At 40.5% G+C, this 23,546-nt stretch overlaps 1 protein-coding gene across 1 annotated transcript; it reads left to right on the top strand.

Moving 5' to 3' along the window:
• The first annotated feature begins 539 nt into the window (after window positions 1–539).
• Window positions 540–10,995, top strand: CUNH3orf33 (chromosome unknown C3orf33 homolog). Its single transcript, XM_023755168.1, has 4 exons — window positions 540–1,417; window positions 5,004–5,151; window positions 6,021–6,181; window positions 10,190–10,995. The coding sequence occupies exons 1-4, from the start codon at window positions 1,373–1,375 to the stop codon at window positions 10,577–10,579; spliced, it is 744 nt and encodes a 247-aa protein (XP_023610936.1). The 5' UTR covers window positions 540–1,372; the 3' UTR covers window positions 10,580–10,995.
• Window positions 10,996–23,546: the final 12,551 nt, after the last annotated feature.

The raw sequence follows: 23,546 nt of genomic DNA on the forward strand, positions 1-23,546 counted from the left end.
CCTCGTTGCCATCGAGCCTCCCGAACAGTTTAGAAACTGGGGAGTGAAAAGAAGGGTGCCAGGCAGATGGGCAAAGAACAGTGAAGGGGGAGGGGGGACCAGGTGAGGGGAATGTTTTCAGAAGGAATGATGAACGGGGTTGAATTCTCCTGAGAAGTTGGGTAGGATCAATGCCTTAAAAATGCCCTGTGGCCAAGCAGCACAGAGGGCTAGGACCATGTCTGGTTTCACTCGAGGAGTGCAGCCCCCCTCCGTAAAGTAAGCGCTAGATCAGCGGTTCTCAGCCTTCCTGATGCCGCAACCCTTTAACAGTTCCTCATGTTGTGGTGACCCCCAACCGTAAAATTATTTTCGTTGCTACTTCATAACTGTAATTTTGCTACTGTTATGAATCGTAATGTAAATATCTGATATGCAGGATGTATTTTCATTGTTACAAATTGAACATAATTAAAGCATAGTGATTAATCACAAAAACAATATGTAATTATAGATGTGTTTTCCGATGATGGTCTTAGGCGACCCCTGTGAAAGAGTCGTTCGACCCCCAAAGGGGTCGCGACCCACAGGTTGAGAACCGCTGTGCTAGATGAAGAGATGTGGCATTAGTGAGTGGTGGGTATGTAGGTGTGAACTGATCAGGCCTCCACGCTGCCAGGTAAGCAGGAAGAGATGCCTGGGCTTTTTCAAATGGAAAAATGGCGTTAGCAGGGTTGGGAGTGGAAGCAGTGTTTTAGTACAGGGATGTATTATTCCAAGGAACCCATCTCAGAAGGTACCGTGTGCACACTTTCAGCGTCATTTCTTATATACCCACTTGCATTTATTGAAGAAAATCCTGTGAGAGTCTCGCTTCTGTGTAGGGAGCTGCAGGGTCCTTATTTTTTAATTAAACACCCATTTCAGTTTATAGAAAACACTATAAAAAACATCGCTAAGTTTTACTCAACTACTTGCCCACATGTATTTCCCAAGGTGTGGTATTTTAAGGTTTTGGTTTTGGTGATAAAGTTTTCTACCCAAATACTTACATCCCCACTGTAGACTCAGGGTTATGTGAGTTATTGTTGGCATTACACAAAGAAGTATTAAACTGATCCTTGCTTTCAAGGAACTCATGGATAAAGCAATACAATAATAGAGAACAATACATTATTCTGTGAACAATTACTGTGCATGCCAGATTATTTGGGAGAAAAAGAAGACTAATAGGTGGGCAGTTAAAGTTTTTTGGAATAAGTAGGCCTTCAGTTGAAGAATGTACCTTATTTGGACAGTTAGGAGGACTGTCCTTTTTTCCCTTTCTAATTAGTACTTTCACTGTTGTGAGAATTAATCATTGAATCTCTTTCTGAAGAACATCAGCACCATAATGGCCGTAGCTGGAATATCATTACTTCTAAGAAGTGTTCGGCTGGTAAGTTAAACAATGAACAAGACATTATGAGAATCAGTAGACAGTTACTTTTTTTCTCACTTCAGTTTTTATCTCAAGCAGTGTAGCATTTTGTTATTCATCTTAGAAACTTTAAATAGTATTTTAGGATAATGAACAATTAAGCTCTTGTTTAACAGTAACACATCCACAGTATTTTGTATGGCAAGTAATTGCACATCCTGTATTTCCATAATCACTTTCTTCATGGTTAAAAGGGAATCTGAAAAGGATTTAGTTTGTGAGAATGGTATAATCACTAAATTTGCATTTCTGACATTGTGGAATATCTCAAAACTGGTTTCTATAGCAGTTTCAGATTTAGATCAGAGTTAAATTATGTCTCTCTGAAATGAAAAATTTATGCTTCCTCTAATTTGCAACACTCTTTAAGATCAGTTGTGCAATGAATAAAGCAACATGCCCAGTATAAAAAATAATTTATGCTTTCAGTTAGCATATTTTTTTTTTGCACTTTCAATACAGTTTTAATAATAAACACTGTGGAAATTCGTTTGATATTTCAAGACTTACAAGTTTTTTTTATAACTGTACTTGCTATAGGATGTAATTTTAATGTCATGTTGCAATTGGGCATGGATTTATGGTTTCTGTATTTATTTATTTCCTACACTTATTATTTATATATTTTTATATTATCATTGACTACATAGCATTACTACACTACATCTTTTCCAATTGTTGCCTTTCCCCCCTAATTCCATGTCAGCACTTTTATCTTAAGTGCCTTGAACTTACTATCAATTCTTTTTAGAGAGAGAGAAAGAGAAGAAGAAACATCAGTGTGAGAGAGAAACATTGATCAGTTGCCTCCCATTAGTGCTCTGACAGAGAATCAAACATGCAACCTTTCAGAATAGAAGACTGTGCTCTAACCAAATCCAAGCCAATTGTTTTGTAGAATGTCCCACATTCTTGGGGTGTGTGTTTCCTCATTAGATTTAGTGTGAACAAGAAGGTGGTGTATACTTATTATATTGCATCAAGAAGCTCATTGATGCCTGTTTGTCATATAATAGTATGACACATAATTTAATTAGTAATCTCTTAGTATTTCAGACCCAGTCCATATTAAAATTTCTTTGATTGTCTCAGTAATGTCTTTTTTAAGTAGATGATTTATTCAAATCAGGATTCAGATGGTCCAGAAATTGTGTTTGTTTGTTATATCTCTTAAGTCTCATCCTATCTAATAAAAGAGAAACATGGTAATTAGCCGTACCTCCGCTACCCTTCCCATTGGCTAATCAGGGTGATATGCAAATTAACTGCCAGCCAAGATGGCGGCTGGCAGCCAGGCAGCTTGAAGCGAATAGGAGGCTTGCTTGCTTCAGTGACGGAGGAAGCCAACGTTCCCTGCCTGCCTTGCCGGCCTCTGAGCTTGCTCTCTAAGAAACAATGTTACAAATATAGAAGCTAAACAAAACCCCAGAAATCTGCTTTCAGCCGTCAGAGCTGGAGTGAGCAGGAACACAACAGTGTTACAATTATAGAACCCAAACAAACCCAGATCCCTGCTTTCAGCAGCCGAGGCCTCAGAGCTAGAGCCAAGCCCAGAGCTAAAGCTGGCCCAGAATAAAAAAAGAAAAAAGAAAAAAAGGAGAGGTTGGGAGGAGCTTCAGTCACCCGCCAGCCTGAAAACAGCCCTCAGCCCCTCACCCAGACTGGCCAGGAACCCCAGTGGGGACCCCCACCCTGAAGGGGGTGTGATCAGCTGCAAACAGCCATCATCCCCTCACCCAGGCTGGCCAGGCACCCAAGTGGGACCCCCACCCTGATCCAGGACACCCTTCAGGGCAAACCAGCCGGCCCCCACCCGTGCACCAGGCCTCTACCCTATATAGTAAAAGGGTAATATGCCTCCCGGCACCAGGATCAGCGTGACGGGGCAGCGACCAAACCCCCTGATCGCCCTGTGGCTCTGTGTGTGACAGGGGGCGGGGCCACAACCTCCCTATCCGCCCTGCTCTGTTCGTGACAAGGGAAGGCGCCCCAACCCCCTGATCAGCCCTGCTCTGTGCCTGATAGGGGGGAGCTCCCCAACCCCCTGATCGGCCCTGCTCTGTGTGTGACAGGGTGCGGCACCCCCCCCCCCCACGGGCCCTGCCTTGAGTGTGACAGGGGGGAGCGCCCCAACCCCCCAATCGGCCCTACCCTGAGCGTGACTGAGGGTGGCATCACAACCTCCTGATCAGCCCTGCTCTGTGCATGACAGGGGGGAGCTCCCCAACCCCCTGATCGGCCCTGCTCTGTGTGTGACAGGGTACGGAGCCCCAACCCCCCTGATGGGCCCTGCTCTGTGCGTGACAGGGGTGGCACCACAACCCCGTGATCCGCCCTGCTCTGTGCGTGACGGGGGTGGCGCTGCAACCTCCCCATCGACCCTGCCTTGAGTGTGACAGGGGGCGGCGCCCCAACCCCCCAATCGGCCCTACCCTGAGCGTGACTGAGGGTGGCATCACAACCTCCCGATCCTCCCTGCTCTGTGCATGCAGGGGGCGGCGCCCCAACTCCCCAGTCGGCCCTGCTCTGAGCCCGACCAGGGGCTGCACCTAGGGATTGGGTGTGCCCTCTGCCACCCGGGAGCAGGTCTAAGCCAGCAGGTCATTATCTCCTGAGGGGTCCCAGACTGCGAGAGGGCACAGGCCGGGCTGAGGGACGCCCCCCTCCCCCAGCCAGTGCACAAATTTTTGTGCACTGGGCCTCTAGTTTATTTTATAACAATTCACCATACCTATATTTCCCACCAAGCCATTGATTTGTTAGAAGAGTTACCAAGTCATTTGTCCCATTGAGTGTTCCACATGCAGAATTTGTCTGCTACAACCTTTTTCTTGTGTGTAACTTTTTTTGGTAATGTTTAGTTCAACTTTACTCTCTTAGGAAGTTGGGTACTAATTTATCCTACATATGTGAAGCTCTTAGTTAGCCATGATTTTGAATGAAGCTCATCCCTGTGTCCCTATAGTATTGTTAATGTGGAAGAGATAGGTATAAAATATTGACTAACTCTAGGGCTTTAGGTATTTAATTAAATTTCTAATGTTGACCTTTTTTGTAATTTTTCTCCTATGAGATAAAAAATAAGTAAAAAAAAAGTCTTGTTGATTAAAAGTTCTATTTTAATTTGACTTAATTTGGCTTAGATTTTCCCAGCAGTACCTGTATGAGTAGATTGCACATCTGTGGAATAGGATAGTGACTATTTAACCAGGCTTGTGTAGTGCAAGGTACAGATATATATATATTCATTATACTCACTTCTTTTTGATGAATTGTGTTACATTTTGAGGATGTAAGCTTTTAGAAGTTAGGAATCTGTTCAATGTGCACTATATAGTAGCTTGAAATAGTAAAATGGTGACAAATATTTCTAAAGAATGCCCCTATAAACACTTTTGATTAAATCATATTAAATATTAATATAAAATTAAGAACCAAATAAAAATTTTTCAGTGGCTGTCTTCTTGTTAATGTTTAATAATTTAACACAATTTTAAAGTGAATAATAACAAAACGTTGTATTTTTCTCCTTGTAAATCATCAGACATCAAAATTTACAAGTTCTTCAGACATTCCACTAGAATTTATAAAAAAGAATGTTAAACTACGTGGACGATTACGCCGACTAACTGAGGATGTTTTAGAAATTGAACATATTCCTATTACTTTACCTATTATATCGTCATGGAGAAGTAAGTAAGGTGCAAGTATAATAAGACTAAATAACTATTTAGTATTCCTTTATTAGAAGTTATTTATAAAATAGCAAAAAAATTTGATTTTAATTTTTAATAGCTCTAAACTCTTGGACTTAACATACAAGGAACACTTTAGCTCCAGATTTCCTTTCTTCCTTCCCTCCCTTTTATCAACTACTCATTATTTTATTCAGGCATTCAAGCATTCATTCCACAAATATTAAGTGCCTATTGTTGATTTATTCAAATCAAGATTCAGATGTGTTCTAGGCCCTATACTAGCTGTACAGTGCTGAGCGAAACAAGACCACTCTACCTCTTGGAGCTTACAGTCTAGGTGGAAGATGGACAACAAACAAATGAAAATTGTTCTTAGAGCTATAAGAGAAGGGGCTGGGTGCTAGGATGTGGATTATTGGGGATCATGTAAAGGAGGAACCTATACCTATAAAATGGTCATTGAGGAGTTGCTATTTAATCAGAGACCTGAAGAGTGAGAGAAAAATGTGTGGGAATGAGCTTGGCTCTTGTGATAAGCCATGCGAAGACTCAAGTGGCTAGGGCATAGGGAAGAAGGGGACAAGGAGGGCTGGGCAGGGGCTGGTTCTTTCCTCCTCAAATTCCCACATCCTGTTGTGGAGACTGAAGTAGGTTTTTGAAATTATTCTATCTGTTATATACTTGTCTTCTTTTAAAAGAAAGCTTGAGTATAGACATAAATAGACTTACATCTAGAGAACCTGGGTATTTATAAATAAACAATACATTCAATTGATTTGGGGAGGGGGGGTGGTAAATGATTTTGAAATTTGCGTTCACAACACAGTATTAAAGCTACTCTCTTCTCTATCTAACCTTTTTAGAAGAGCCCTGTGGTGTTTTGCTGGTTAAGCTGGCTGGAGTAGAACTCACGAAATCTGGGAAGGTGTGGTTACAAAAAGAACTAAAACCTTCCCAACTACTGTGGTTCCAGCTTCTCGGAAAGGAGAATTCAGTACTCTTTTGCTACCTTTTAGTGAATAAGGTAAGTAGTGTGAACAAATAATAAGCAATATTTTATTCTTTTTATTTACACATTAATATGCCATTAATTAGAACAGTGATGGCGAACCTTTTGAGCTCGGCGTGTCAGCATTTTGAAAAACCCTAACTTAACTCTGGTGCCGTGTCACATATAGAAATTTTTTGATATTTACAACCATAGTTAAAGACTTATATTTTTGATATTTATTTTATATAATATTTAAATGCCATTTAACAAAGAAAAATCAACCAAAAAAATGAGTTCGCGTGTCACCTCTGACACGCACGTCATAGGTTCGCCATCACTGAATTAGAACATTGGCTATATAATGGGACTGAATATTTTTGTCTTTTAAAACTGCTACTCATAGTGATTATGTTTAGAGAATCAGATGTTTCATATGTAAATTCTGTTATGAAATTTTAGTTTATTATAAAAAATAATAAACTTTAGTTTATTATTATTATATATGTTTATTATAAAAAATAGAAAATTAAGATGAAGGAAAAATTTAAAATTATTGACTCTAAACATTGCTAATTTAAGGAAAATCTTTTTTGAGTAGTTTTTCTTATTTTTAAAGTTCCTTATCCTAGCTAATAAAGACAATATGCAAATTAACTGTCACTCTGTCACAAAGATGGCAGCGCCCAGTCCCCTCAGCCCCTCTGGAGTTGTCCTTTTAGCCCTCGCCCCAGTGAGGGGCAAGCAGGCCCCACAGAGAGCAGACACCAGGACCTGTGGCGGCGACAAGCAGACAGGTCTGTAGAGAGCAGAGAACCATGGGGACCGGGCCTAAACCATCAGTAGGACATCTTCTGTGGGCTCCCAGATTGGAGAGGGTGCAGGTCAGGCTGAGGGACCCACCCCCGTGCACCGGGCCTCTAGTTGTATAATAAACAAGAATAATTTGAAGAAACAATAACCTTAATTATTAGAACCCCGCGGATGTGGATCAGTGGTTGGGTGTCAACCCATGAACCAGGAAGTCACAGTTCAAATCCAGGTCAGGGCACATGCCTGGATTTTAGGCTTGATCCCCATTGGGACCATGCAGGAGGCAGCTGATGGATGGTTCTTCCTCATCATTGATTTTATATCTCCCTCTCCCTCTTGCTTCCTCTCTCTGAAATAAATAAAAACATATTTTTAATAAGTGATTAGAATAGTAACTACTTTAATTCTTTAGTTTTTGAATTATTTATAGAAAGCCTAATGGAATCCATTATTTTTTTGCATGTCCAGATCATATTCATTTCTATCAAAATAAGAAATATCCAAAGCATCTTGCATTTAAAAGTAAATTGATGATACAGAATCATATAAGAGATACCAAAGGCATTTCAAAAATATCATCTTCTCTTTTAAATTGAGGAATATATTTTATTTATCTTCAAAACCACCCTATAGAGTCACTGTTTATATTCCCATTCACAGATGGTGATACCATTGTAATAACCTGGCTATTATTTAACAGAAAAGGAGGAAAGGGAAGGTTAAATAACATAGGCATGCCATTTATTTAATTTTGTTTTATTTCTTAAAGTATTACAAAGGGTATTACATATGTCTCCTTTTTTCCCCCCTTGACATACCCCCAGTGTCTTGTGTCCATTGGTTATGCTTATATGCATGCATACAAGTCCTTTGGTTGATCTCTTACCACCCCCCCCAACCCTCCTCAGGCTTCCCACTGTAGTTTGACAGTCTGTTCAATGCTGCTCTGCCTCTGTATTTATTTTTGTTCATCAGTTTATAATGGTCTTTATTATCCATAAATGAGTGAGATCATGTGGTATTTTTCTCAGTTTCCCAGGGGCTGGTGCAGCCTCGCAGGGACCATCTCAGCCTCACAGGGGCCGTCTCAGCCTCACAGGGACCATCTCAGCCTCACAGGGGCCGTCGCAACCTCACAGGGGCTGTTGCAGCCTCTCAGGGGCTGTCCCAGCCTCACAGGGGCTGTCTCAGCCTCACAGGGGCCGTTTCAACCTCACAGGAGCCATTTCAACCTCACATAGGCATGCCATTTATACAGTTTTGCCAAAAAGCTACATTTAACACTCCCAAGTCTGTCCCCTGCTGAACCATGGGGGAAGGGACAGTTGAGACACATGCCCAGTAAAGTTCTGAGTGAGATGTGAAGGTGCTTTCCCGTCAATCACATCTGGGAACAGGTAATTGGCCAGAATAGGCGTGGCCACTACAAGTGCTTGAAACCTGAATATTTAAACTTCCAAACAAAGGAAGTTCCTTCCTTCTCTCTTTTCTTCTCTGGCGCCCCGTGCAGGGCTCTTCTGTGACAGGGATGTACTCCCCTGTGCCCATGTGGTTCACAGCCACCAGGCACACCACAATGAATTAATGGGCTTTAATGAACTTGGATGCTAAACTACACGGGGCTACAGCATAGAATGGAAGCTCTGGACACCGGCCTTGCTTCTGGCTTTGCTGGAATCCCAGCTACACCTTTTCCAGGACTGGCTTAAGGGGCAGGGGACCTTACAACCCAAGAAATACAACTTTATGCAAATAAAGCCTCTTCCACATCCCATCCTCCATGGGGGCTTCTGAAAATGCTTATTTCAGCTGTATCCCAAGAACCTTATTCCCACTTGTGTCTGGGAAATCTGGCCCATTCATTCTTCCTGTAACAATGGGAGGCAGGGTAACCAACCTGTATTCAAACCCAGCTCTTTCTGGCTTCTGAGCCCACACTTCACCTTGTGTATTTTACCTTGTATTGCTTCCTAGCAGGTGACCAAACGGTGCTATATGTATATTGTGGTAATTTACACATCTGTTGAATTTTGCTAATGTGTGAGGTTGAATTTTAATCTGATTTTGGCGTAAGGGAATGAGCTCTTAAAATTTAAATGATTGAGAAAAATATGATAAACTGTACTTATTAACTCCTATACCAAAACTTACTGTATTTATTTTGTGGGATTATTTTTGTTAATCCTTACCTGAGGATATTTTTCTATTGATTTTTAGAGAGTGTGGAAGGGAGGGGTAGAGTCAGAGAGAGAGAGAAACATTGATGTGAGGGAGACACATCCATTGGTTGCCTCCTGTATGCACCCCAACCTGATCCAGCCTGCAATCAAGATACATGCCCTTGACCGCAATTGAACCTGCATCTCTTCAGTCCAAGGGCCAATGCTCTATGCACTCTGCCAAACTCGCTAGGGCAAAAGTTGCTGTATTTAAAGGAGCAAAAGGTTACTTTTTCTTTAGATAGTCCTAGAAAACATCTCCCACTTTAAACCTGGAGTTTTCACATTTTTAGAATTTAACTGTAAATTACTTGTCTAATGAAGCTATGAAATTATTAATACAGTAATTTGTTAAAGTCCCACAAGGAGTATAGAAATAGCTAATCAGGATCTCCTTTACTTTGTAACTTAGTGGGGTGTGGGGAGAGGAAATCCCATGTATCCAGTTTCACTAGGAAGTGAGGGATTCCATGAATGAAATTTTCTGAAGGATGAAGATTCCAGGTCAGGCCTATTTTTATGTTAATTATTTTGTGGAAAGTCTTTAAAAAATTCATTTACATGCTAGCGCCTTCCAAAACGCTGGAATTCTGAACCTAATTTAATATTTTCATGATGATTCAGTTCATTTTGCATTTGCTTACTGTTTTAGTTTCTTTTACTGTGGCCTTCTGTCAGTTTGCCTATCTTGTATGATCCATTCTTCTACAAAACAACAAACAAAAAACCTGCTTTTTATACATTTTACTGCTTCTAAGCCTCTTTGGGTTAGAACAGCGAGGCTGAGAGTGATATGTTATAAAACAGGCAACTGAATTTGAGCAAGTATCTCTTCTAGTGATGAAATTCTTGAATTATAAATTAGCTGTTTTAAGCCCTTGGGGACCCTTTTGCTTTTTGGCTTTTCTCTGGAGTACTAAAGTTGCTGAATGACTCAATTTAAAATAAATAGATGGTATGGGCTTACTAGCAATTTTCTTAAATAATTGGTTTGTGTTATTTTTCATTCCAGGGTAGATTTTTTAATGTGAATCTAAATGAAGACATTTTGAGAAGAGGCCTTGGCAAAACTGTTCTTGTTAAAGGACTAAATCATGATTCTAAAATGTATTGGAAAATTCACAAACGCTTACTGAAAGCTGAATTAACAGCCTTAAAAAAGGGAGAAGGACTATGGAAGGAAGAATATGAAAAAAAATCTTATTTGGAAAAATTCAAAGACTCCTGGGGAGAATATTGGAAGAAAGATAGTTATTTTAAAAAAATTGGATCAGATTTCAACCTGAAAAAAGAAAGTTATTATGACAAATTTAGAAGTACTTGTGAAGCATGGAAAGACAGCTCCTTAATACTGAAGTTCAGAGAACTTATGAGTCGCATACACTTTCGTAGAAAAGGGTGAAATATTCCAAGAGGTCTAGAGGTGACCTACTCTGAAAAGAGTAAAATATGTAACTATATGGACATATTTCATTGAGTTGAAATGGGAATTTCTCAAAATGACCCAAGTTGTATTTTCATGGTATTTAAATATTTAAGAGATGATTGTTATAAAGGTGACATCAGAATAATTTAAACAAAATGTGATTAATGTAATATGCTTTTAGGAAAAATTAAACACTCTATAAAAATGTACCAGGTTAGGGGATATATACATGTTGTGCTGATATTTGAAGAGAGAATTTAATTGTATGGGTCATTGTGTTCTTTAGTTATTTTGGGCAGCCATATTTAAGTGTTTTTTTTTTTTTAAAGAGAATATTTCTTCCAGTTTTATCAAGTTTGATTATTTATAATAAAGGAGCTGTTTATAACCCATGTCTGAGGCTACTCTTTTCTCTCATCTGCTTACTGTTTTTAATTTGGGGCAGTGCTACTAGAGAAGTTCATTCCATTCCTAGAAAAAAAGAATGGCAAATTTCTACCTGTTTTTAGATGAGGACGACAAAATCTTGAGGACAATTATGAAGGAAATAATTGTGAGGATAAAAAACAATATGCTTAGGATGGCAGCAGAAAATAGAATAGAGATGCCTATGACATTGCTGAATTCCTAAAGTAGCCAACCCTTGAAAGATCTTACCTCCCAACTTCTCATTATGTGAAATAATAAATTTGTTTATTTTAATGCCAGTTTGTTAATTTAGGACTTGGTACATACTTGCTGCTAAAACCATCCTGACAGTACAAAGCTTCTTTTACAAAGCCGACAATAATCCCCAACATCCACAATGTCTATAGACCTTGTTCTTAATGATGTGCAATACAGACAAAAGTCAGAAGCATCATCTGGTCCAAATAGTTGACTCCTTGAGAATCAATAATCCAGAGTGCGAGGTTTACTGCTGCTGCCTGGTTAAGATATAACAACATGGATTTCCCAACATTAATTTTTAAGTGAGGTCACATGTTTTCCAAAGATTTTCTTTGTGTGTGTGATTTGATTTCATCACATTTGGGTTAGAAAAAGATGTTATGTTACTGATTCAAGGTTCTGATGCCTGATGGTTCAAAAGACCAATATTCAAAATGCCAGTTTGGAGTAAAGAAAGGTTTGTTAATTGAGAAGGTGCCAGCTTGATAAGCTGGGGCCTTACAGCCTCTGCAAGTCCATTTTACAAGAGCCCAGAATTCAGGCTTCTTTTATGTGACAGGAAGGGAGAACGGGCAAACCAAGAAGTGTGTGACACCTAGGCCCCAACAGGGATCAAAGAAAGAGCATGAAATCTCTAAATCTTTTTCTTCCTGGTCTGTTTGATCCCTGCTAATCTGAGTCTGATCTTGAGGCTCCTGCAAATCTTTGCCAAAAGCTCAAGCCTCAAGCAGAATTCCCTTAATAATTAGCATATCTATAATTATATGCAGGAACCGTTCTCCTGAAGGCCATGGGAAAAGCACAGGCTAGCTAGAATTAAGATAGAGTCAGAGAGAGCATAAGCATTTCAGTCTGTTAGGGTTACATACTAGTCTTTATTATCTGGGTCTGAAGCCTCAATACTCTTGGTTTTGTTTTAAGGGGATGTTTTTATTTATGGAGAAGTTAACAGTACATTTAGATGAGTTTTGTGGCAAGCTCTTGAGCCATTTGTATTTGCAGTTTGTTTCCAAGTGATGTCAGATCTCATCCTAGTTAACACTGTAATTAGTTCTGATGACCTTTACCAGCTCAGCCAGTGTACAGTTGTCTTTCCAGTTAAGCCAGGTGGAGGTGAGGCGGTACAGGTCTTTAGATGATACAGTCTAACCTTTTCCTGGATGATGTAGTAAGGAACTGATTTTATGGACAAAGTGGGCAAGAAGAAAAATAGATCAGTGGGACTCCTGTCATGTGCAGTCACCATTTGCTGAATATTCTTGTTCTCCACTTAAACAGTGGCAGGATTAATATCTACTTGAAGGTTAGGAAGAATCCCATTGGCCAGTAGCGTTAATCTGGGCCAACCACCTCTGCTTTTCTGTTCTTTGTCTCTGGTGCCTATTGTAGATAAGTTTGTTTGATGACAAAAGGGCATGGTGAACTAGATACTTGCAGAGAGGCTAGATCTTTGTCACTGGAGATGTTTATGACAGGGCCATTTGAAAAAGTGGAAAACTTTCTTAGGCTGAATTTCTGACTAAAGCCCAGGTTCTTTGCCTTCCTCAAACAGAGGATTTACTATTTCTTGGTCTCTCTCCTGACTTCAAAACAGAATCCATGACCACCTTTCCCCCCTGGCCTTCTTTCCTTTGGCATTTGGGTATGTAGGCCTCTTTCCTTTTTAAATATATTTTTATGAAATGAATTTAGTTCTTATTGTTTTTCTAGAGGATTGGATTTTTATGACCCTTATCAATCTATTTTATTCTAGATCCACATTTCCTTTTTTAGGTTTTATTTGTTTTTCATTTCCCAATCAGACTTCTTACACATGAGATGTTGACAGCAATGCCAGCTTTATCATGATTAATGATGAATAAAATGTAGGAGGAGCGTAAAAACTATGTCCATACACATGATCTGGCACTGTTAGGATTGGGCAGCTAAAAGCATATTCTAGCAAGCAGGGGGAAACAGACAACCAGGGTCTCCTTACACTTTGCCTTCTGTTTGTTTTGATGTTTCTGTTGGTTCTATCCATGAAACAGGTGTCCAAATGCTGGCTCTTCTCTGGCACATATGGTAGTTCCATGAGGGCTCTCTAGGGGTTCCCTGTCATAGTCCCCTCTCTTGGGAGAGAGTCTTACTGCTTTCTCTCCCCACCTAGTATAGAGCCTTTTACTTCTGGATCCCTACATCTGGGGTGGCAAGGACACATGAGTTTGCTTGTGGAAGGCGACTGGACTGTAATCACTCCACTCATGGGTGTATATGTTGGGAGGAGGGTTATATTAGCAATCGGCTTCAGTCCTGCCACTTTCCATGGAGTTAGTTCAACTGACAGGAAGTTCATGTATTTTTATAGTACTAAGTGGGAATATAGGCTCTCCACTGGGTACTTCCTCTCTCTTCCCTGTTTTTTTTTTTTTGTTGTTGTTATTTCTTTTTTTTTATTATTAAATTAAATCTTTATTGTTCAGATTATTACAGTTGTTCCTCTTTTTTTCCCCCCATAGCTCCCCTCCACCTGGTTCCCCTCCCACCCTCTGCCCTCACCCCCCGCACTGTCCTCCTTCATAGGTGCACAATTTTTGTCCAGTCTCTTCCCGCATCCCCCACACCCCTTTCCCCCCCCAAGAATAGTCAGTTCACTCCCTTTCAATGCCCTTGATTCTATTATAATCACCAGTTTATTCTGTTCATCAGATTATTTATTCACTTGATTTTTAGATTCACTTGTTGATAGATGTGTATTTGTTGTTCATAATTTGTATCTTTACCTTTTTCTTCTTCTTCCTCTTCTTAAAGAATACCTTTCAGCATTTCATATAATACTGGTTTGGTGGTGATGAACTCCTTTAGCTTTTTCTTATCTGTGAAGCTCTTTATCTGACCTTCAATTCTGAATGATAGCTTTGCTGGATAAAGTAATCTTGGTTGTAGGTTCTTGCTATTCATCACTTTGAATATTTCTTGCCACTCCCTTCTGGCCTGCAAGGTTTCTTTTGAGAAATCAGCTGACAGTCATATGGGTACTCCCGTGTAGGTAATTGAGTCTCTTTCTCTTGCTGCTTTTAAGATTCTCTCTTTGTCTTTAGCCCTTGGCATTTTAATTATGATGTGTCTTGGTGTGGTCCTCTTTGGATTCCTTTTGTTTGGGGTTCTCTGTGCTTCCTGGACTTGCAAGTCTATTTCTTTCACCAGGTAGGGGAAGTTTTCTGTCATTATTTCTTCAAATACGTTTTCAATATCTTGCTCTCTCTCTTCTTCTGGCACCCCTATAATTCGGATGTTGGTACGCTTGAAGTTGTCCCAGAGCTCCTTACACTATCTTAATATTTTTGGATTCTTTTTTTCATTTTGCTTTTCCGGTTGGGTGTTTTTTGCTTCTTCGTATTTCAAATCTTTGACTTGATTCTTGCGATCCTCTGGTCTGCTGTTGGGAGTCTGTATAATATTCTTTATTTCAGTAAGTGCATGCTTAATTTCTAGTTGGTCCTTTATCACAACGTCGAAGGTCTCACTAAATTTCTTGAGGGTCTCATTAAGTTTATCAGCGGTTTCTAAAAAATTCTTGAAACACCTTAAAAATGTTGTTTTGAACTCTATATCTAGTAGTTTGCTTTCCTCCATTTCTGTCATTTGTGTCCTGTTTCTTTGTCTCGGCATTTTTTATGCTTCGCTGTGTTGATAGAGTGGCTTTCTCTGCTAAGTGTCCTATAGGGCCCAGTGGCTCAGCCTCCCCAATTACCTGAGGTAGACACTCTTGGTGCACCCCCTTGTGGTTTTTGTGCACAGTCTTGTTGTAGTTAAGCCTTGATTGTTGTAGGTAACATTGGGAGGGATTGACCTCCAGGCCAATTGTGAGAATCCACTGTTTCTGCAGTGGGAGAACTGGCTCCTGGATCTCTAAGGAGGTGCTAATCTAGCCTCTGCCTGAGGCTACTCAGCAGAAGCCAGCTGTGAAGCAATGCAAGTTGCCCTAGGGCCTTGGGCCAGCTGCAGTTTGTTAAGTAATTTTCAGATTACAAAGGGCAGGGCCTTTCATATGCAAAAGCCTTGGGCGGGGCGGGGTTCCAGGGGATCAACAGGGTGGAGCGAGCAGTTATGGCTGCTCTCAGTCCTACCCTCAGAGGCCCCGGCAATCACTGCGAGCACCTCCGAGAGAAAGCTTCCCTCGAGTTCCGACTGATGCCAGACAGTCCCATTTCTCCCGTATGAGTCTGGCTCCCCAGAGACTCGCCCGGAACTGGAGCTCAGAGCTTGAGACTCCCTCCCGATTGAAAACGACAACTGTGTCCTCAGCCAGCAGCCCTCTCCGCATGCACCTCTGCACCTTTGTATTTTACTTCCACACCACACCTCTTCTGAATCTCGGTATGCTTTTCTCTTTCCTTCTAGTTGTAGAATTTCCACTCAGCCAGCCTTCCTGTGGTTCTGGATGATGTCCGTTCCGTCTTTTAGTTGTATTTTGGAATTTGTTGTGGGAGACAGCAATTTCCAGTGTTTACCTATGCCGCCATCTTGATTTCTCCTGCTTCCCTGTTTTTGTCATGCTTCTTTCTCCTTGTCTCAGGAAAGTGAGGTGCTGGCAGGTCTAGTAGCATAGCAAATGTCAAAAGAGATCATCACTATTTCCCAACTTATTGACAACAAGATATATGGTGCCCTCAGTCTTGTAGAAAGGGGAGTGAAGTGCTAATGTCAAATCATCCTCTTCCCCTATGTGAAGGGGAGAGAGAAGGGATGGTTGCTGCCCCATAAACTCTTAGTTATCCTGGACCTCTTATGTCTCTTGGTTATGAAACCTTCTAAATCAGCTTACCTTTCCCACCAGTGGGAAAGTTTGGGAAATCTGCTGTCCGAAATGTCATCTTTAAAAAACTTGACTCAAAATATTAGGGTCATTGATCCCAATAGCTAGGCTATCTCTCACATATTCCTGATCTCTGTGGTAACTCCGAGTGTGGTAAAGATGTGAGGTGGCCCTAGCCGGTTTTGCTCAGTAGATAGAGTGTTGGCCTGAGGACCAAAAGGTCGGGGTTCGATTCCAGTCAATGTGTTTCTCTCACATCAATGTTTCTTTCTGTCTTTCCCTCTCTCATCCACTCTTCCTAAAAATCAATGGGAAAATATCCTCTAGTAAAGATTAACAAAAAAAATTTTTTTTTATGATGTGACATGGTTAGTGCAGTGGCCAGTACTTCAAACCAACCTGGTACACTTGCAAAATCTGCTTTAGGAGAATTAACTGCATCTGCAGCAGGCAGATAATACTTGGCCCAGAGTTTTAGCCTCTTCTGGATTTCTCCAGCATCATCTGGTTCCTCATCAAGGTGAGTTTACATCTTTGACGTGTGAGTTTCTCCTGGGGTAACGTTACTCCATGTGCTGTCAGCAGGCATTTTGTTGACAGTCTGACCCAAATCTAGTGGTTGTATATGGCATTGATTTGGAGACTGTGGCTTTTCATAAAAAGTCAACATGGTTCAAGAAGCCAAGAAAGAGCAGCATTTCAGAAGTTCAAGGCACCAACAGAATCACTCTTGTGTAAGGCACCATTCAAAGGAACGACATACATTGAGGAGCAGCAGCTGCTGCAGGGATAGCTGGAATGGAAACGGGATCCCTGCTCTTCTTTGTGGTGTGGGGAGGAGAAGTTTTCCTCAACCTTTTTAGGGTTCCTGGCTGGGTCTGAAAATTAAACTGACAAAGACAGATTAACAACAGAAACACATACACATTTATTTGTGACATGAGAGGTTCGTAAGGAAATGACCCAAAGAAACGGAGCTGAGTATTTTGTGCTAGGTTTGCTGGAGAGGGCAAGGCCATGGAGGCAGATGGTAGGCTAAGGAGTAGGAGGTGATTGCAGTAACCTGGGGAAAACTTAGCAAGACCTGTTTGTCAGGATTCCTCTTGGTGTCCTTTGCCATTGGAGATAAGTGTGCTCCTTTCCTCCCAGGCACCTCTTCCGTGAGGGTTTTATGACGTGTTTCTGAGTAAAGGAGGAGGTCAAGCGACTTTTCTGCTCTGGCTATTTTCTCAGACTCCTTCAGCTTAAAATGTCAAGATGCCATATTTCGGGGTAGTGTGTCCTAAACCCCCATCCGTGGTTTGGAACTCTTCTAATGCTGTTTCCAAAGCAGCTATTTCAATGAATGCAAATTAACAAAAAGACTGAAGAAAAGAAAAAAGCCAAGATTAAAACTTAAAATGTTAATGAAAGGTTACAGTGGGTGGTGCCTGGGCGGGCTAAATAGCCATCTCAGACAGTGATGAAAGAAAATGGAATTTATTTAAGGAAAAGGGCATGGAATTTATTTAAGGAAAAGGGCAAAGGGAAGGGCTACACAGATAAAATGGGGCTTTGGAGACAGGTTCAGGGGGTAAGCCTGAGACGACCTACCACTGACCATTGCTCCCCTGGTTGAAAGTCTCACGGGGTCCCTTCGAGGTTAGGGAATACGTGCCTATGGGGGTAGGAGAGAAGGAAGGGATGGCATGGGTGTGCTCCTTGCAGGGAGAGCACACATTGGGTCCTTTGTCCTGAGTGTATTTACCTCTTTTTTGCAGGTGGAAATCTTAGGGGACCTATCAGGGGAGGGTCTTAATAGAATATTCATCAGCTTTCCAGTTGTGCTCTTTCAGGGTCATGGTCTCCACTGATTGGTCGGTGCCATTAGTCAATCCAGCTGGTCCTGAGGCAGCCATAGTGCCACTTGTCTGGTTTTGCTGCTTTTCTGGGCCTGGAGCTGAAATACAACTGAGGCCTAGATGTTATCTCGAGGGAGGAAAAGGTCAGGGGGTCTACACCACCTGACCTGAGATGTGAAAGATCTGGTGTCCAAACCGCATGACCACAGATATGCTAAGGGATGACAGGTTACCCTGGGGGTGAGGTTCTTGTTTTCTCAGTTTTGCTCCTTGCTCGGCATCTGGAGCTTTCTGCCCTGGTGAGTATCTATACCTAGACCATCATCCTTGCTCTGAGCGTCTAACAGTTAAGGATCCAAATAGCAAAAAACTTTCTAAATGAATCAACAGTATAGTTATTTCAAAATGGCCATTGAGCTTATTCACCTAACTTCCATTCAAAATATCAAAATATCACATCGAAATATTAAACAAATATTAAAATACAAAAAAGGTGTTAATGGTGGAAAACAGGGAATGATGCCTTTAATTAGCTAGATATTTGGAAGTTTTGCAACCTATCATAAAATTGAATTAGATTGAGGGTTCAGTATTCTTTGAAAGGAGGTAGAGTTCATGTAAGGTAGTAAGTTCATGAGCTAGTTTGGGATCTTTGAGTGATAAGAATTCCTTCTGGTCATGCCCAGAGGTAGTTCCTTATGATCCGGAAGCCTAAGGTCAAATGTCGATGCACCCAATATATAATATGGAGGAAAATAGGATGTCAGTAGTTCATAGCATATGTCTTACCCTGCTGGGCGGGGATAATGATGACTCCCAGTCCTGCTGTGTGTGAATTTCTTGGTTAGTCAGTCTGGGTGCCCCTGCTCTGCTCTCTGAAGATGAGCTATCCTCATCTGAATTATCTTCCATAGCCTCTTCAAAAGTAATCCTTGGGGGAAGATCTACTCTTTGAGGGCAGGACAACTTTAGAAGCCCCTTTCTGTTGATGTGGGTTCATGGCCAAAGTGTTGAGCAATCACAGGCCTTACCACAACCCCCACCTCCACCCCCAGAGATTTAATCCTGTATGGCTTTGAGATCTAGCAATTTACTGGGGAAAAGGTGTGCAGTTGGGGTCCTGCTGACCACACTTGTTTGTGTTCTGATCTTTATACTCAGAATGTTTTGCTTCTTTTACATTTTTAAAGGACATATCCAAGCAGTGTTTTTCAACGGTAGGCCGTGAACTATTAGTGAGATGTGGAATCAATTTAATGGGTTGCCACCAGCATTTAAAAAAGAAAAAAGAACAGATTAAAATATATCAGGGTGCATTGCAAATAGAAAAGATACGCATTGTTTTGTTAATTTTTTGTTGTAATTATATATATATATATATATATATATATATATATATATATAATTTTCCCTGTAATTATATTTTAATGTGTGTACTATAAAAACATATGAGTCACTGGAAAATCACTAAAGAAGAACTCATTTTCTAGCACAGTCTTTTGAAGAAACCCAAAGAATAGATTTCGATAACTAAAGTGAGGACAACAAGTAATTCAGACAGTAATTAAGTTTTTTAAAAATGGAGGTATTAGGATAATTGTTTCTATTGTCTGTTTTATTTATCAAAACACAGCTTGTAGGTAATTTAGTAATGAAATTGAGTAATAGCGCCCTCTTCTGTTCTTCCACAACACTGTGCACATACCTAGTTTAGCACTTGTCACATAATTATTCATCTGCCTATTTTCTATTCATCTGTCTTCCCTATTCTCCAAGGTATACCATAACTTGTTAAATTTTGGATGATTTCTGCTTCCACCACAGCATTTAGCCCAGTTTCTTGCTCACTGGAAATTATATTTGCCTGTACATCTTATGATCCTGACCTACACCATGAAGATAAATTTGTCTTACATGTTCTGAAAGAACATTTTTTAAAATTGTGAAACTTTAAAAATGATATTTATTTTGGGCAAATAAAGCCCCTAAAGCATATTTAGTTTAAATACACACACACACACACGCAAAAGTAACAAAAACTAACACAGCTTTTTAAATGCAGTTTTTCCTTTTACTATGTTTGTGTGGAAAAACCTAACCATTTGTTTTCTGTTTTTTGTTTTTGTTTTTTTAAAAACACAGATGTTGGTAATAGTGAGTGCATACCCCATTAAGATTCCAAATAGTACAGAAACAGAAGGATTTTCCTTATGATGTAATCCTTATCCCCCATCAGCTTTCAAAGCGTTAGGATTTACATTCTGTCTTATCAGTTTCTTTCTTTTTTAAAAAATACATTTTTATTTATTTCAGAGAGAGAGGGAGAGGGAGAGAGACATAGAAACATCAGTGATAAGAGAGAATCATTGATCTGCTGCCTCCTGCATGCCCCCTTGACCAGAACTGAACCTGGGACCCTTCAGTCTGCAGGCTGACGCTCTATCCACTGAGCCAAACTGGCTAGGGCTCTTTCTTCTTTTTGTCTCTGCAATACAACTTACTCATTTCTCCAAACTTTTGTTCAATGTCTACAAAAAATATTGTTGTATTAGAATACTGGTCTGCAATTAGATTATGAAGATACATGTTTTTTTTAATTATATGGGATTCTGCAGGATTTTTTAAAATTGGTATTTCTTTTAGAGAGAGGAAAGGAGGGAAAGATCAAGTGAGAGAGGAACATTGATCGGTTGCCTCCTGCACACACCCCCACCTGGACTGACCCGGAATCGAACCCACCACCTTCTCTTGTACTGGATGACACTCCAACCAACGGAGCCACACCCAGTGAGGGCAGGAATTTTTAATGGTAGTATAGGAAGGGGAACCCAGTTTATAGCATAATGGAAATATGTCATTTCAGAGCTTCAATACTACTTCCTAGGGCAAAGTATGGACTTCAGTTATTTGTTAGTCCTGCCCAGCAGGCTCTGACCATCCTGAAAGCTGTAGATATTGACTCTGTGGGAGGTCTTTCTGGAAAGGAGCCTCACAGAGCTGAGCTGTGAAGCTCTAAGGAAGAAGGAAAAGGGGCTCTGTCCTGGGGCACTATTGTTTCCTCTAAAATACTTCATCCCCAACCCTCCAAGCCCCCAGCGGGAAAAACAATGAAGCAAGTTGGAGAAAAATAGAAAGAGGGGAAATTTCACTTTAATTAGCATATTTTCTGCCTTTTAAAAGGTATTCGTTCTATGCTGGGAACTGCAAATCTCTTGAGAAACATAACTGGCGTCTAAGAAAACCGTAGTTGAATTGAAGAACTTAAACCTAGGTGGGCACAGCACTGCTATTTTATCTCTGTCCAGCATTCACAGGGTGAATTATTTTGCCAAAGTTTTAAAGTCGAGTTTAGAATTCTGATACCTAGCCCAAACTCATTCCTCATCTTGACAATTTAATCTACATATTTTTTCCTTATTTGTAAGGTGAAAAAGTACATTTGCCTGTAACATTTGGCATTGCCATATAAAAGGAGAAATTATGTAGGCTTGTTATAGAAAAAAGTATGAATAGTACAGTTAAACATGGATCATGTAAAAATGTTATTGTCTATTGGTAAGGGGTTTAACCTTAAATTTTTTCCCTCCATAGGCAAAATACATTTCAGTGTGTAGAGTTTTTTAGCCTGTAAATCCTTTAAATAGATTAACAATAACTAAAAATAATTGACATTTTTAGAAGCTCAGTTTGTACTGGGCATTTTGTGAAGAGCTTCACATGTATTGGTCCTATTTAGTTAGAAGATAACACAGGAAGGATTTGTTCCCCATGGGAGGGTAGGAAGGGATTCTGGCAGATAAAAAGAGCAGGTGTTCCCTACAGTACCCCCTCCTGAATCGGCCACCTAAGAAAGACATAAACACCTTTGTACAGATTCATATGTATATGACGGCGATTTCTTTTTCTTTAAGAAGAAGAGAAACTTCCTGAGTCCATCAGGAAGGACTGGGGGGGCGGCAGTTGGGGGTGGCCCCTTGTTTTGTTTTGTGTTTTCTGATCTTCACAGAAATTTTCATATGTACACAAAAGTAGAATCATCATGAAGCACTATGTATTAGTCACGAGTTTCAAAAATTATGAATATTTTGGCAATCTTTTATATATTCAGGAATGTGGAGAATTCACTGCAATACTTAAATGCATAAATTAACACATTGTTGCAGTGCGATGGTCTCGGTTATGGAAGAAATGCACGCCTCTAGAACAGTGGTTCTCAACCTTCCTAATGCCGCAACCCTTTAATACAGTTCCTCATGTTGTGGTGACCCCCAACCATAAAATTATTTTCGTTGCTACTTCATAACTGTAATTTTGCTACTGTTATGAATCATAATGTAAATATCTGATATGCAGGATGTATTTTCATTGTTACAAATTGAACATAATTAAAGTATAGTGATTAATCACAAAACAATATGCAATTATATATGTGTTTTCCGATGGTCGTAGGTGACCCCTGTGAAAGGGTCGTTCGACCCCCAAAGGGGTCGCGACCCATAGGTTGAGAACCGCTGCTATAGAGGAAGCACACATGTAATAGGAGAGAATAAGGTCAAGACATTGAGAAAAGCAGTGAGAGAAAGAATAGAAGCAAAAGTAAGAATGAATGCAAGAGATTAATGATTCTGAATTCCTGGATCCAGTCATTCCTGAAGCCTTCCTTTCCCCCTGTCTTAAGGCGAGAGTGAGTACACTGGCTTTCCCCCTCAAGCTAGTTTGAAATGGGGTTTTCTTATTTGTATCCAAAAAGTCTTGAACAATATGGGGAGTAAGGCTTTAAAGACAGCTACTGCTTTGTTCTCCAGTACTATCTACTCTGGCTAAGACTTATAATCTAGAGCAGTGCCTGGTACATGGCAAGTACTCAACAAAATGTGTTGAAAGAGGGATGCCTCCTCCTTGATAATCGTTAAGCTCTGATTATTCTCTTGACTTCTTGAGGCATTGACTGAAATAGAGATAATATTCATCTCCTTCACTCATGGATATGACTCAAAGATTACTGCTGGTTAAATCTGAGTATCTTGAATATGGCAATTTTTTTTTTTTTTTTTGCAATTGAAAGCACCATTTTTGTACAGTTAGAAAAATCTGCTTCCAACACAGATTCCCAGTAGAGTTTTCTAACAAACCCCTGATGATATGCAGCACAGCGAGCCCAACCACAGGGTACATCCATCATCTTCCCGTGTATCAGGCAGCTTTTACAGGATTTTCTGTGATCCTGGTGTCAGCGCACACTCTGTGTCAAGGCAGAGGTGATAGGTAGAAATCTGGCAGCTCTTTAGCAAGGAGGCCAGGCAGGGCTGTGCCAGTATAATTAATGAGAGTCATCGCTCTGGAAGCTAGAGGAGGGTGGGGGTTGGGAAGGATGTCTTTCACCACCAGTCAATGGGATGTAAGAAAAATCGGTGCTTTCACAGCCCTTTTACTGCTGGGAGGAGGTTAAGTCAAAGGACCGCGGTCAGGGGCTCTATGTAACTCACTGCACGGATGTAGGTCCCCTGAATGGGGAAGCTAGGAGGATTCAACTCCAGACTTTTCAGCAGGGCTGGTTTCAGCCTTGAATTGAGCTACTAGTAGGAATCCTTTATACTTGGAAAATCCTTACTAAAAGATTATGACTTACAGGACC

This window comes from Myotis lucifugus, unplaced genomic scaffold (genome assembly GCF_000147115.1).
Source record: "Myotis lucifugus unplaced genomic scaffold, Myoluc2.0 scaffold_70, whole genome shotgun sequence".
In the NCBI taxonomy this organism is placed as follows: Eukaryota; Metazoa; Chordata; class Mammalia; order Chiroptera; family Vespertilionidae; genus Myotis; species Myotis lucifugus.